The sequence below is a fragment of the Saccostrea echinata genome, unplaced genomic scaffold, assembly GCF_033153115.1.
Source record: "Saccostrea echinata isolate AGI-Se365-2 ecotype Australia unplaced genomic scaffold, CSIRO_AGI_Sech_v1 ptg000003l, whole genome shotgun sequence".
In the NCBI taxonomy this organism is placed as follows: Eukaryota; Metazoa; Mollusca; class Bivalvia; order Ostreida; family Ostreidae; genus Saccostrea; species Saccostrea echinata.
In genome coordinates, this window is record NW_026889752.1 from 12,976,116 (window position 1) to 12,992,885 (window position 16,770).

Genomic DNA, 16,770 nt, shown 5'->3' on the forward strand with positions numbered 1-16,770 from the left:
CTTTCATATTTTAAACTTTGTCTTTTATGCCACAGGACAAATTTCAACAAAACTTGCATTCTTGGGTGAAATGGATTCAATGTGACAAACTTTTTTTTCAAGGGGAGATAAGAAAGAGTTAAGGAAAATTTGGTGGGATCTTAAAAAGTTTTTGTTGTGTGTAGTCAGGAAATTTTTCAAATTTTGAACTTCTTCTATTTTTGCCCTGAGAAAATTTCAACTGAGATGAAATGGATTCAATGACAAAAATTAAAGAGCCAAGCCTTTTTTTCAAGGGGAGATAATTAAAAAAAAATAGAGAAATTTAATGGTATCTTAAAAAGCTTTTTCTCAAAAATAAAAAAAAAAAAATAAGAAAAAAAGGAAAGATTAAATTACACGTAATGTGAAAATTTCCTGACATAATATAGTTTTTGATGGATTAAATTCTTGCCCTGGGGGACAGGTTTGGCCGCAATAGAGACCAGTTTTACATGGGAATATATGAGAAAAATATCTTTTAAAATCTTCTCGAGAACAGCAGGACCATTATCAGTCATAATAAAATTCAACATTCTTAGGTAGTGCAGATTCAAATTAAGTTCAGATCAAATACCCCCAATTGCAAATGTAGGGTACGCCAACTACAGGGGATCAAAGTTTTACAATTTGTACCATTTTATGTATTTCAATGGGGAAAAAAGTCTTTGAATTTATACTAAACATTTACTAAAGAACAGTAGGACACTGAATGATGTCTACCAATATTATGTCATGAATCCTTAGGTCTAAGTGGGACCAGAAAATGGGGTGAATTTTTTCCTGGGAATAAAGAGGGAAAAATCTTCTTCTTCTTTTTTTTTTTTAAATCATCTTCCGAAGAGCAAATGCAACTCAGATGACTGTCGTGGTACATGTAGTCAGGTACCTTTCAGACAATTGTATATTAGTGAAATTATTATTAATTATGCACTACTTAAATTGACGTGTCTCTGTGGTCATAATGATCATGCAGCAAGATATAATAGATTAAGGAATTGACTTTGTTTTAATTTCAAAGTCACCAAAAAGTCAAAAACTAAAATTTTGTAGAGAGAACCTACCTATTATTTCCTTTAAATGTGCACGTTTTATTATTTATTTCAGTAAATTATGAAATAATGTGTATCTTTTTTTGGTGCTGTTGAGGTAATAACGTGTTATTTTTACGATAGCGGCAAGATCAAGGATAAAGGAAACAATAAGTCAATATGCCTGTTCATGTTTCACATTAAAAGCACATTCATAATCTATCACATCATATCAAATCAACAATTTTTAGACAGTTTAAGTTGTCATTTATTTTTAATGTGGGTGGGTGTAATGCCAATTCATTGCATGAAATGTATGGAGTTAACGAACAATATTCAAGCTCAAAAGTCCATTAAACGATACAAAATAGGAGCAGAGCAAACACGGTCCTCCAAAAACGTCAGAGGTGGGATCAGGTGCCATGGAGGAGTGAGCATCCACTACCGACCGGTCACACCTGAAGTGTGCTCCTTATCATGATCGGGAAATAACGGAAAAATACGTCTACAATTCAGTGTGTAATTAATGGCCTAACAATAAGTACATGCATGTATGAAAAACGCCAGTCAGCATTTGACTTAATGATAAATTGTATTTACTGACAAGGTCATTGTATTGACCGAAAACTTATGAAATGACGACTTTAAACGAGACTGCTTATATTTTTGTTTCATCAACTTGTTTGTCAATAACTTACCTCGTTTTAGAAATTGTTCATATCAGTCTAGAAATGAAGTAAATCAACATTTAAACTGTACAAAATTTTGTGAGTATTAGATTAAAGATAGAAATGATCAAACTAAATACAATAGTTCATCTGAGAGTCTGCCTTTCGTGAAATATCAGAATGTTGTGATGTTGGTTAAACATTAGGAATCAATTACACATATTTAAATAATTAAAAGGACTTTGTGCTAAATTCTTAATTGAACAATCATGTATTCGTTATTTATTTACCATAGACAATAATAATTTTATTTTGTTATATATCAGTTAAATTCTGATCTTATTCGAGAAGTAGAACTGAAAAGTAATCCAAGAGACCTGGAAACACATGGAACACGTATTTCTTATACATGTACACATTGACATCGGCCTAGGCCTGTCTGTTTTATAATGGCATTTGTGCATCGTCCATCCAAGCCATAAATAACCAGTCTTTTTTATTGTAACAGCAGAAAGTCTGCAATTGTTATCTCCTTTCGTCAACAGGCAGGAGGTTTTGGAATGTTAGAGAACTGCCAAGTATTTGAATTTTGTTTTCGTTGCCAAAAGACGCTTTAAGTTGCTAATGACGCATGCAATGCATAGATGTAATTTCTTTTTTCTTTCTTTCCCTCTCTTAATTGAATTTATGTGTTACTGAAGTAAACACACATGCATATATAAAATGTTTTGAACAAATATTTAACTACATGTATAGTAGGGATGTAACGATACACGGCTAAAGTGTATCGTGATATATCATGATATTCTGGGACTGCATCATGATATGTATTGTGATATTTCAATCATCATACTCTTTAATGTAATTTCTGTGCCCCCCTCACTATTTTTTGTTGCAGTAGAGTCAAATAAGAGTTTCGAGTAGTGAGTGAATAAAGAGCTAAATCCACGAAGGGGCTAAAACGGCCTATTTTTTCAGGAAAATTAAACTGAGGGGAAGAAGAAAATTAACAATAGAAATATTATCCTTGGGTATAAAACTCAAAAAGTTTGTGCCAATTTTTTTATTTGATGACGTCATATTTGTACAGAAAATGTCTAAACATGCGCACTTTGCTAGTTTTTATCAAAATAAAGCATTTTTTTCGTCTTTGGTTCAAATTTTTGCTGTGGCCACACCCTTCGAACAAAATAAAATATATACCATTGAAAAGAGGATTAAAATATGAATAAATAAAGTATATTTTTATTTTGTTCGAGGGGTGTGGCCACATCGAAATTAATACTTTTCGTTCGCTTCAAATACCTTAGCACCGACTCACACTGTGAAAATAGCGTGGATTACCCTACATTAATAGAAAAGAAAAAGTTTCTATATTGTTTTTGTAAATATTAAAAAGTTTCGAAATGCGAATGTTATATTTTTTATAAGTTATTTTGTGTTGTGGTGCAAAAAAGTATGAAAAATTCTCGCTAAGCTTGACTGCATGTTGGACATTTTGTGTACTACGTGCCTCAGTCCTGACCCAAGACTTTTCCTTCAAGAAGTTGATCTATAACTCATCATTATGCTGAAATGTTTTTTTTTTAAATAGTAATAATGTGTTTTCTTTTCCTCTGACAGCCTATTAATTTATGCTTTGAATTTGTTTTCCAACTCCCGGCTCCTCGTCACCATGGTCACTATGTAATCAAAGGGAGATCACCCGAGAAACATGTAGGCAACATCTTTATTTTCTCCTGAGTGGCAGAGTCGGAATAGCGTAGAATATCAAACAATTTACATCGGATGCAACTACCAAGACATATTTATAATGATTGTTTTGCCACCTTACAAAACATAAATTGTGTATGTCGTGAAGTCTGCATCGACAGCTTACAAATGGTTAACGTTACGCAATAGAGTCTGTTATAACTAACGTTATACATGTATTATAAATATAACCCATACCCAACATGCGTTTCAGAAATCGCTAGTGGCATTTTAAGACAAAAGATTAATTAATATTTATTAGTGAAAACCTTTACTGATCCGAGACTTCTTAACATAAATTATGTTACGAAGTATTGAACCTAGAAAATTCGAGTTGACAGATCAAATAAACAATAGATTGATTTTACAGATCGCATGTAATTTTTGTGATAGGCCTCTATAAGAAAAATGCCCTATATTGTTTAAACGAATAACTTACTACCAAGGCAGTGACAACTCTTTATGGTTTTAAGTAATTTCAATATCGCATGCATGCTACATGACCTAGCCAACACATGAAAAAAAAAATGTCAAAGGGAGGCTACTCGCTATCTCTTCTATTTTGAGTTACTCCGCTTAAATGTAACAGACCCAAGGGAGAGAGGGCAACCAAGATCAGCAAGCATGTTTGTAATGTAGTAGTGTAAATTCATGAAGGGGAGATTAGAGCATTGATATAAAATAAGAAGCAAAAAAAAAATAACCTATTACATTTACAAAAAAAAAAAAAGAATTTTTTTTTCAATCTCCTTGATAAAAATTTAATTTAAAAACGATTGATTTTTCGTGACTCGGTCATTGCATAAATTTATTATAGATCCCTGGCCCGTAGGTAGCAATTTCAGTTTGGAGGGAGGGGGGCACAGCCATACATTTTCAGTTGGGGGCACTATCAACTACCAAAATACCTTGACAAGCAAAATAAAAAAAGGGCGGGGGGGATCAGACGTTTTTACTGACGGGGCACAAGCATATAGTGGCTTTGTTTTATATAGTATACTATATATCGGCAAAATTATTGGGGGGGGGGGGGAGGGGCATGGCCACCCCCCGTTTCCTACGGCCATGTATCCTGAATGTATTATTATTATTATTAGCAGATATAATTGCAAATTTTGCTTGTCTATCTATTTGTTTTTTTTAAAGGATGTCTTTATAGAATATAACTTCATAGATCGGGCATTTGAACATGATATTTTTTTTGGGGGGGGGGGGGTATGGTAATCGCTCGACATTTGGCCTATATTTTTTTTTTTAGACGGTCTGTAATGATTGCCATTTACTACTGCCAGTAGCTGTTTTTCGTATATTTTTGTTTAATTACAAAGAGTAACGATCCAAAAACATCCGAGTTAAAAATCTCATATATGCAATATGTATACGATATTATGATTATTTTATCGTCTTCTGTACTCATTATCGCCTATCTATTTGTAGTTGTGTTAGAAATTGCACACGGAGAAACGAAATGTTATTTTAAATATTTGAAAATTATGAGTAAAATGTTAAAACTGGTTTTGAACTATATGAAAGTCTTAGATGTTGTTATGTTTCAATTTAATTTTCACTTCTCACCAGATGACCATTACTTTATGATTTTATTAAAAGGGTTTATAATAGGTACTCCCCAAAATTGGAGTGTGTAAGATATGATAATATGATAAGAAAACGATTAGTTAGCAATAATTAATTCGATCGTTTTTGTCATCTGAAATCTTCTTACCTATTGTGGGTATATAAAAACGTTTCTCTTTGATGATATAACATATTTTTCATAATTAGTGAACTTTATTTCGATTAAATAATTTACATTGAGTAAAGTGGTATACTGCCATTTCCGTTTATCTTGTTTTTTTTTTAACTTCAGGTTCCGTTTTGAAATTCAAATATTTCGGAAATCTTGTGTTTTGGTTGGACTCTTAATTTTTTTGCGGCCGATTTGATGCCCTGCATCACTCTTGTTTAGAATCTGTAGTGGCTTCTTTCCTGATAATCTGTGGTGCGCAGGATTACCGTCAAACATCACTATTGTACGTGTATTACAGGTATGAACTACAATTTCATTTCAAATGTCCGGGAAATGCCATCAATTACGGAAGTGCAACGAAATTATCAAAATTACAATAAAATAGATGGTAACTTCAAACGTATTCATTTTTAATGCAACTTTTCATTTTAATTTTACGTTTTTGTTATTAATGTGTACTTTTTGTTGTTTTCAGTTTAACGTGTCTCTTATTATCATTTAAAACGTGTTACATATATCAACGATAATACCAGACAACCGTTGTATATAACAAATATTTGGCATTTCTTTAGAGTGCAAATAGCTTTAATTAAAAAAAAGTTTCTAGAACTTCTTGAAAAATTCATAGTAAAATTTTCCCAAAATTTTAAAGAAGAGCCTATATTGGTTATTTTTATTCCATATGTACATATGTTACTTTCTTATACAAAATGTCAACGTCACGACGTTAAAGTATGTAACGTCAACGTAATGACGTGATAGTATTAATGAGGAAAACAATACCAAATTTAAACGAATGTAAAAAGAAAACCAGAAAAGATATTGTTAAAAAATAAATTGTTTTACAACATACAAATCTTAAAGTTTTATGTGAGAAAGTTTCATTTATTTTGATTACTGGGCCGATTTAGCCCCTTCGTGGATTTAGCTCTTTGGTACTGAAAGAAGTTGGAACCTAACCCCCCTCCCTCCTTCCGACGTAACGATTTACTATTGGAAATGTTCATTGAAAGTTAGTTTGCAAAATAATAATATTTAACAAAACACATTTTCCAGTTTATAACGCACTTTAATTACATACATTATGTACATATACATGTATTTGTATTTTTGAGTCTCTTACATGTAACTCAGAAGTTTTCTTCAGTTTCAGTCAATGCCCTCTTGGTTCGTTCAGTGGCCTTGAAATAATCATAATCAAAGAGACGGAGGTAACTTCCCTCATTATTCCGACCTACGCACCACAACCACCCTTCTCCGTCAACTGAGACAGACATCAAATTTGATAAACCGTCCTCCGGCCAAACAACAATTCTTAAAAACTGGCCGCTAATATCTAACATGTGAATGGAATTATCAAATCTGTTTGCAACTAAAATGTTATCGTCTTGATCAAGACATGCAGACGCCACTGAAAATGACGAACATAATGATATACTGTTTTCAATACTCCCCTTGTAGGTAAACAGAACTGATAATTGTTGATCGTACACTTGAAGCGAATTAGATCTAGAAACAATAGCGATCTGTGATTTGGTGTCTTGCAGGGCGCAGAGCTTTGCAACTTGTGAATCATTACGATAAGTTGATAAATTACAATGCTTTTCATTTGAAATGACATCTGTTTGAGCATTTCCTTTCACTCGGTATATTGATAATTTGTAATATGGGTAATTGTAGCTGAAGTATTTTTTTTGTTCCGTAAGCAAAGATAAACCTAATTTTTCACTTTCTTCAACTGCCAGTATTTCCTCATTACTTGGATTTGGGACTGAAAACAAGGACATATATTTTCCATTATGGAAGTAAAGACTCAGTGCTAATCTATTGTTCCTAATACAAAGGATTCCACGTCCTGACGAATGTCCAACACAGCTGTCCACGCCTTGAAGCACTTCAGGCACAGAATTATCATCAGTCGCTACAAAGAGCTTGTCATTTACATGCATGTACATTTTCCCTCCAGCAAATAAAATTTCTCTGAACTTTTTAGTTGTTTCATCATTGGGTTTAAACTGGAAAAAAACAATTCGGTTTTCTTGGTCTTTAATTTTCTTATTGCAAGAAAACAACTTGCTTCCGTTTTTGTCATGAAAGGGGGGTTTCCTCTCAATTTGCCGGTCTTGATCAGAAGACAGACATAAATCATGTTGTACGACCACGTTTCCAAACAGCTCCTCTACTTGTTTTCTACTGAGACTTATATCAGTTTCGAATGTAACGTTCACTGGGTCGTGAAGTTTCATTTCTATTTCAAGCCGTCGTAGTTCGCTATGACATTGCAATATTTTAATACAGTTTGTTTCCGTTTCTGTGTCAAAATCGGGAATTTCTGAAAAGTTTTCTATTTCTTTCTCGCTTTTCTGAATTTTTTCTTCCCATTTAGAAACAGCATCATATACAGTTTTCTTGAGGTGTTTCCCAATGTCTCTCACTTCTGCAACAATCGCTTCCTCCCTGCTGCTAATTTCGTCGACGAGTTTAATTTTCCTTTCCTCTAAGGTTTTACTCTTACAAATCAAATCATTTTTCAATTTTTCCATCAATGAGTTTTCTCCATGCAAAGATGCCATCAGATCCCCATGTCGTTTCTGAACATAAACAGACGCCTCGAATATTTTATGTTGTAAATGAGATGTTGTTATACACTTCATGCAGACTGGACACTCACAGTCCTCACAATATATCGGCATTAAGTTCTTTTCGTGAGATTTGCACATTAGAAAGCTTGTATTGAAATCCATAGTGAAATTGGTAAATCTGTTTGTATGGTCAGCTACTGCCACGTAATTCTTATGGCTGTCAAACGTTACGAGGAGCAAATCATGAAACTATTACATAGTAATACATGTATTGCCAATTTTTTCCTTACTTCATACTTTAAAAATATCATACATATAGTTCTGAATTGTCATTTGATACCCTCGTACAATATTTTAAATTATATTAATTAATACAGTCAAATTATACCAGGTCTAATGAGAACATAAAATAAATGTAAGGAAAGACCTAATTACATGTAATTTAAGGTTCCACTAAAGACAATAATTTTGTTTGTAGAAACCGTACGTTCTAGTGGTCAAAATTTGTTGATGCTTCTGATTGTTGTAGCCTGAGAGTAACACCCCCTCCAAACCATTGAAATGTATGAAGTTAGAAAAAACTTTTTAACTTAAAAGTTTTCTAAGAAAGAGATATTATAGTATAGAATATATATATATTCTATACAACAAGGTGAAATGAAAACTTCAAAAAAAGCAAGGAGGTTAAATGGGTGAGGGAGAAATGTAAAAGAAACAACATAATTTTGATTCTGAGGGGGTGGGGTGGAGTGGAGGGCTGACTGATTATGGAAATAACTACTAGTAAATATATAAGTCCTCGGGAAAAAAAAAATGAATATTCTGTCCTCAACTATTGAAACAAAATAATCTGTCCTTGTCTGGTGATACTATCCCCTCTCTTTTGCTTCCTCTCGAAATAGAGTTTTGGTTTTTGGCAGATTTTTAAATAGAATTTTGTTTTTTTTGGCAGTTTTATGTTTTAGTTGACAAACTTTTTTTTAAAATTGAAGAACATAAACAATCTATCCCTGATAATTTATCCCTTACTGGCATGAAAATAAATAATTAATCAGACACGCCATTCAGAATCAAATGGTCGACCTCTAATATTTTATAGTATGGATAAATAATAATTACACTTTATTGATGAGTAAATGACCCTTGACAGTTATATCGATAATGATATGCAAATAAGAGAAATATACACCATTCCTCCATATGTTCAAAAAAGTATGTATTCACTTAATTTATAAGTAATTGCATTCCAACATTGTGATTGCATGAATGCAAAAGTCAGTTTAAAACTACGAAAGAATTGAAAAAAAAACTACATACGACAAGAAGGAAACTGAGTGGCTCAGGGAGAGATACAGTGTACATATACATAAATTACAAATATTCAATTTCTGTGTCTTATTAAAGGATTTGTGGAATAAATTTAAGAAAAGGGTTCGTATAATAAGCAAGTGCACTTTACTGTAAATCAAGGAAACTGTGTTTGAATAATTTATAAACACGTAAGTTTCAGGACAATCTATAAGGCGAACTCCTACAATAATGTAAACAAATTGGGGGAAAAAAAATTAAGTGCAAAGAATTTTCTCCAAACAAAATGTCAGAGAAATCAAGCAAGCAGCCTGTCTCTAATCAGATTTACATAAAGACATCCTATGGTACGCCGATTGCGTCAAAATTATTTTCTGCACAACGATCATGATTTTATACACGAGCTTGATGAAAAATATACACGAGTAAAATAAAAATGCACGTATCGGTAAAAATTGCATATAGTTTTAAAGATTTTTACACAAACTTAACGAAAAATACACGAATCCGAATTTTTTTTTTACACGATTAAGGGGTATAAAATGCACAAATGTAAATCAAAACTGCACGAGCAGAGGAAACTAAAAATTACACAAACAATTTTACTGCGCATACAGCTGCGCATATCATTATGCACATAGAATATTCATCATGTTCTTGGTTTTCTGTACGCTTTATCTCTTCATGAATGCTGGATGTAATCGAGAGAAAATGGGAAAAAGGATTTTTGAGTTTGGCAGGTAGGTTGTCAAAACAATATTCTGGCTGCCCCCCACCACTTTCAAAAACGATACTACGTGCCTGTATTTTATAATTTTAAATTTTCTTAACTCCTTTATATGCATTTTGAACTATTCAAAATAGACTACCGCCGGTACATTAAAAACAACATAAATTAAGCTTTAATTCACATAAGTAAAACGACTGTATAATTTTTCTACATTTTCGTGGAGTTTTATGAAATCACCACACGTTGCTCAGAAGTTAAGACTACATGTACCACATGTACTTTATTACATACATATATCAAAAAGTGAGATATGCATTTCAATATTAAAATTTAAGTTGCACAATTATTTGCTCGATTTTCTTTACCTTTAATCAAAAGGTATTATTGGTGTGTCAAATAGCTATAAATCGATTAGTGTACAGGTGTCTTTCGTTCCAGAACCAGCAGGGAGGGATCTCTGTGTGAAAAGGTCACGCATGTACATCCTTGATTATTACCAAAAGTACACTCAGTGGGTGGTGGAGGAGAGAAGAGTTTGATTTGTTGTTAACTCTCCTGTATTATATCACATGTTGTTTTTATTTATTTTTATTTAGGCCTATATGTCATTGTTTTAAACTTTCAAAAGAAATTGCTATACAGAGGAATGACATACTTTAAAAAATCCAACAATTAAACACACAACTGGTAATATGCATCCCCTTTTTTTACGTTATCTATACATGTATTCTGTGTATAGAATGTTTTTTTTATTCGAGGGTGTTCATATACCACAAGTTTAAGATTGTGTGCCAGTCAATTTATCTTCATAATATACGTTGTACATATTCTTGAGAGTCTACATGGTCTAGCGGAATTTTAAAAGAATCTTTTTTTTAAAAGATTACTAACACGTTACTCCTCCTTTTGTATTTATAATATGTTTCAAGCATCCAAACCACATTGAGCTGTTTTTGAATGAATATTAATGACATGTGCGCAATGATGATGCGTAGCATTTTATGTCGATATTGTATTCTCACTCGTGCAGTTTTCGTTTTTACGTTTGTGTAATTTCCTCACTATATCGTGTAAATATTTTGTTGATTGTGCAGTTTTTCTATAGTTTATGTAAATTTCAATAACTTTGTGTATATTTTCCTCACTTTGTGTAAGTTTTTACTTACTCGTGTAATTTTTGTTTAAGGTCGTGCAGAAAATAATTTTGAAGCAATCGGCGTGCCATAACATCCGGCTGATGCATAAATTTTAAACTTTAATATCAGTGTGCAGAGTAAGGAGAGATGAAGAACCCCGTCATGATTGTAGAATTGAGGAAATCAAGTCTGATATATGCTGCAAACTTTTTCTATCTTTCTTTCATATTTCAAGCGAATTCGTTTTCGCTTCTGACAGGAAATGACTCCAGTAGTATTGAAACTCTTGGAAATACTTCATCATCAAGAGAAGCCGATATTTTACGAAAAATTCTGAACCAAGAAAGCCTTGTGCGGATGTCTATGGTACAAAGTCTTCAAGCTCTAATGATGGACGTGTTGACATGCAAAACCAACTACGATACATTGAAAAAGGAAGTTGAAGACCTTCGGAGAGAAAACCAAAAGATAATCGAAAAGAACTCTGACCTGGACCAGAAAGTAACGAACTTAAGCAAGATTGTTAATCTGGACCGTTTTTCTTTGGAAAAATTTGAGAAAGGACAACAAAGTATCCTAGAGCAAATAAGTGTGGTCGAGCAAAATCACCGTGAATTAGCTGGGAAAATAAATAGCACATTGAGGTCTGTACATGAAGATATTACATCTTCAAGAGAACACCAGCGAAATATTACAAAGTCCTTATCCATCCTGAAGGAATGTAAGTAGTAAAAGTACTGAGTAATATATATGTATCTCTTTAAACTTTCAATTTTAATTAGCTTATATACAGGAATCGCACATTTATATTACTATTGTTTTATACTGCACTAGTATTGTTAACGACGACCAAGAATAAATCGATTAAAAGATGCAGCATAGTTTCAAAAACCTTTCTGCTGTATCTGCTGGAATGGGTCCCTTATTAGCAAACCTATTTGTTGTATTCATATAAGGCAGAATTTATCCAAAAACTTCTACATGAGAAGAAGAAAACACTTGCTGTGGCCTTTAACTCGACATTTAGATACATCGACGACGTATTATCAATTGACAATAGTTACTTCGATTTGTCGACTCGATATATCCCAGTGAGTTTGAAATAAAAGATATCACAGAGTCTGACACATCTGTTTTATATTTAGATATTTTACTAGAAAAAGACTTTTATGGTAACCTAATAAAGAAAACTTTATGATAAACGCGATGACTTCAATTTTTCAATCCTCATTTTTATCAATCCCTTACTTATGTAGCAATATACATGTACCCGTATCACCTGTATATTGGGTCTCTCAGTTGATTCGATACGTGAGCATGATCTACGTGTGAACAATTTATAAAAAGACAAGCTACTAAAAACAAGTTGATGAAACAAGGATATCAACAGTCTCGGTAGAAGTCATCATTTCGCAAGTTTTATGGTCGATACATTGACCTTGTCAGCAAATACAACCTATCTGTAAGTCATATGCTGACTGAAGTTTTTCATACTACATTAAGATGATAATTTTTACAAAGTTCAGATGTATGATTTTAGAATTTGATTTTCAAACTCTTTTAAGCTGGAGTGAGATTGAAGCTTTTTAATGAAGGTAAATGACCACCCAGAAAGTATTTTTACGAGGAAATTTTACTGCAAGATTTTTTTTTTTACTATGGATACAATAGAGAAAAAAGTTTTGTTTGATTGTGTATGTACATGTATAAGGATATGTGTATGTACATGTATACATGATAAAAGGATATCATAACAGAGTTGATCCACCATTTGGCTGTTTAACAAGGTGTGCGAAATGTCTATAGCATTTTGTGAACTGTGTATTTATCTTTAATGTCAGGTTTTGGAGACTTACACATTTACTACTACACTACACAACTCGTAAAAAATTGTGGAATTTGTTTGTGATAGGAACTTTGATTAAACGCATTTCAAATACTTCTAAGAAAGATACAAACCTTGTGGCATAAAAGTGTATTTTTAAGGTATAGTAGTCCTTGCCCCATGTTTTTCTTAACCGAAAAATGTATATTTCTACGCATACTTATATTTACAGGCTCGTTTAAAGTCATCATTTCGCAAGTTCTATGGTCGAACACAATGACTTTATCAGCAAATACAATCTATCATTAAGTCAAATGCTGACTGACGTTTTTCATACTAGTTGTTAGACCATTATTTACACACTGAAATTTCTACGAATTTTTCCGTTTTCCCCGATTATGACAAGGAGCAGACGGCGGATGTGACCGATTGGCAGGGGATGCCCACTCTTCCATGGCACCTGATCCCACCTCTGATGTTTTTGGAGGTCCGTGTTTGCTCTGCTCTTGATTTGTATTGTTTAAATGGCCTTTGAGCTTGAATACTGTTCGTTATCTCCATTTTCATCTAAGTGAATGACATATTTACATGTATAAGTAGAAATACCTCAAATTCATAACATTCATAATGAGGGTAAGGGAGTGTCCAGAAGCCATCCCAGTGATTTTTCTGCCATGTTAACCATTAAATTCCCTACATCAATTTTGTTATATTTTGTGACCAGTGACTGATTCAGAAGCATTCTCTCTGGAAATTTATGACTTATATATCATGTTTGTAATGGAATCGGTAGGATAGTTGTTTACCATTTATATCATTGTATGATAATCAACAGACGTAATGAACTGATACTAGTGCTTTTATAAACATGAACGTTTTCATAAAGCAGTCCCATAGGGGCTTGTCCTCCGGATTGTTAAATACCAAGAAATACCACGTTTTTAAAAAAAAGTACCACACCTATATACATAAACTCAACAGGGGACGAAAGCTCTCATCTTGGGAAAAACACTTCCAAATCGAAGAAATTGTATCCGTTTTTCTATTGATTGGAGGCATGCTGACGACTGACAGACACATCAACGAGGAAAATCATCATTGTATGGGATAGAACCATGACAACGAAATAAATTAATGCTAAATAGTCCAGAAATAGGTGCTGAAGTGGGTTGGGGTATTTTTTCCAAGACGAGTGCTTTCGTCCCTTGTAAGTTGAAGTATATAGGCGTGGTACGTTTTTTTAAAACATGGTATTTCTTGTCTGAAAGTGTCATAATCTTTATTATAACAACTTTTTAAGTGTATTTAAATTAGATTCAAAATTTTATTAATTTATTTTACATTTCACAATCCGGAAGACAAGCTCCAATAAGCAAATGTTTACCCCCTTCGGATAGGGTGGAACTACGATATGGAATCAAATATTCAGATGGGAAAATATAGGGAAAAAATCTTAAAAGCTCTCAAGAATCATTGGGCCAGGGAAGATGAAAGGGTGTAAATTTCCTGATATAGCAGGTATATTGTAAATTCTTAATTGTTCAAATCATGGCCCCGGCGTTAGGATGGGACCACAATAGGGGATCAAAGTCATTCAGGAATAAATAGGGAAAAATTCTTCTCAAGAACCACGAGGCAAAAAAGGATAAAACTTACGTATGTGCTTTCTGAAATATTGTAGATTTTGCATTGTGCAAATAATTCCACCTGGAGATAGAATGGGGGCACAATTGGGAATCACAGATTTTCATGGGAATAAACAATGGAAAAAATCTTTTTAAAATCTGCTTATAATATGCACTAGACTTATTAATTTGCAATATTCCCAAGTTGTATGAAATCATTTTTTATTAATTATGGAACCAGAGGTTGGGGTTTAGCGTTGGGCTAAAATTAGGGGTGGGGTGAAATTTTACATATTGCATTTATTCAGCAAACAAATTCTTCTCAATAACAGCAAAGTCATGTTAGTCATATTGATACTGAAGTATTCCCATGAGGCGTGTGTTCAAGTTTGGAATATCCTGAAATCTTCAGGGTAAGGAGGGGCCCAATCATGGGGTCAAAATTTTTCATGTTAACAAAGGGGGAAACCATCTTTTTAAAAATCTGATGAGGAAGAACAGCAGGGCCAGGGTAACTCAGGTGAGCGATGTGGTCTATGTGCCTCTAACTAATTCTTTTCTCTTGTTAGTTTTATGCAGAATTGATTCTCATTATTACTTGCTTTTATAGATCATGGGGTCGCATTTTCGGCATACATGAGTTCAGCAAAAACCTACGGACAGGATCAGACATGGATTTTTGATTCTGTTTTGGTCAATGAAGGCAATCACTTCAACAGTGTAAGTGGAACATTCACATCGCCGTCTGCTGGTGCCTATGTATTTTCGTGGGCAACACTTACAAACCCAGGAAACGCAGCGCATCCCTATCTGCGAGTTAATGGTGTGTACAAGGGCAAGACAGCTTTTAATCAGAAAGGTTCGTCACAACAAATCTGGAGCAGTGGTTCAAACTCTATCGTGGTTTCCTTGGAAGAAGGGGATCGAGTGAACATTGCATCAGGATATCTTGGAGCGTATGCGAGGGAAGGATTCTCCTCTTTCTCGGGATGGAAACTGTATTGATGTGCAGGATTCTATTCAACGACAAGTTCATACTTTGAACTTACTCTGTTGTGTTGTTTTTAGATTAAAAAAATGCAAAAATGAGCAACCTGATACAATATTGTTTATATATTATTGATACTGTTGTGAAGACCTGCTTTATTTGCTATGATGTTTACAAGACGGGTCAATTTTTTCTGAGTAATTATAACTATTTCACGGAGACGCATGGGAATTGAATTTATATGTTATATAGATATCAGACATATTTCTTCTTTGTGTAACCGGAAGTAGAACTCTTTAATGAATAAATTAACAAAGTTACTATCCAACTTGGCTTAAAGCAGTAAACTATCTCCAGTTATGTCTGTCAACCCAGGTAAGGGGATATCTGAACTGTGATCAACGCTAAATGAAAACACAGTTGTAAAGTTTATAAATTTAATAAAGTGAGAATTAACCTTTGTAAATGATAACAAATAATAAATAATAGTCAAAATTTGACCAATAATAAAGTCTTTAAAAAAATTCACAGAAATAAATAAAGTTTTATCAAAAATATAATTTAATTCGGTAAGTGAATAACAATAATCTCAATAAATAAATAAGAAGTTTATGAAAAATTTAATAGAAAATGGGAGGAATGTGGAAAACCTATGAAAATAATTTATGTCCCTACTGAGCTTCCAGACTTATGAAAAAGGTCAACAATCCTATAAGAACTGCTATAAATGTCAATGAGTTGGAAAAATGTAAGGGAAATGAGCTACATCACCCAATATGAACTCTACTAATCAACAATCTAGAGTTGAACTTAAAATAATAATGCTAAATCTGGACTCTAGAAATATCTAACCCAGAAAATAAAAAAAAACACCAAAAATAAATAATATATAGTAAATAGTGGTTCTAGGAATTAGACCTGTTATCTACAAATCCCTAGACCAGGCTGGACTTGGAAAGGGGAAAACTAAATTAACTCTATAAAACCTACATCCTAACTGTTTCCTAACAAAAACCTAGAACTTGTGAAAAACTTGAAACTAAGAGCTAGCTAAGACCTAGAGTACTGTTAAACCATGAGGTTTTCTTAGCACTCTAAGGTACTAATCAAATAGTGCTCATAAACCATGAGGTTTTCTTAGCACAGTAAAGAGGAACTAACCATGAGGTTGTGTTCCCCAACTCAAGTGAAGAAAACTACACGAAAATGGCTTTAAATACCCTAGCTATAGGCCCAAAAATAAAAGCCAATAAACATCAAAGATCCTATAGCTAACTTAACCAATCAGAACACAGCTTTCAAAAGTACTATGGAAAGACTTCCAACATCGATGACACTTCTTGTTTAACAAGTAAAACAT

At 33.2% G+C, this 16,770-nt stretch overlaps 2 protein-coding genes across 2 annotated transcripts; one reads left to right on the forward strand and one right to left on the reverse strand.

The window, feature by feature from the left end:
* Window positions 1-6,346: 6,346 nt before the first annotated feature.
* Window positions 6,347-7,909, reverse strand: LOC133178481 (uncharacterized). The gene has a single exon (XM_061313175.1). The coding sequence runs from the start codon at window positions 7,907-7,909 to the stop codon at window positions 6,347-6,349; it is 1,563 nt and encodes a 520-aa protein (XP_061169159.1).
* A 3,156-nt stretch (window positions 7,910-11,065) lies between these two features.
* On the forward strand, window positions 11,066-15,731 carry LOC133178897 (uncharacterized). Its single transcript, XM_061313559.1, has 2 exons — window positions 11,066-11,693; window positions 15,033-15,731. Exons 1-2 carry the CDS (start codon window positions 11,120-11,122, stop codon window positions 15,425-15,427), a joined length of 969 nt encoding a protein of 322 aa, XP_061169543.1. The 5' UTR covers window positions 11,066-11,119; the 3' UTR covers window positions 15,428-15,731.
* The last annotated feature ends 1,039 nt before the right edge of the window (window positions 15,732-16,770 follow it).

Coding starts and splice junctions, on each gene's coding strand:
- LOC133178897 (XM_061313559.1), top strand. CDS start 11,120: ATGAAGAACCCCGTCATGATTGTAGAATTGAGGAAATCAAGTCTGATA. Junction 11,694..15,032: donor CTTATCCATCCTGAAGGAAT/GTAAGTAGTAAA, acceptor TTGCTTTTATAG/ATCATGGGGTCGCATTTTCG.
- LOC133178481 (XM_061313175.1), bottom strand. CDS start 7,909: ATGCCGATATATTGTGAGGACTGTGAGTGTCCAGTCTGCATGAAGTGT.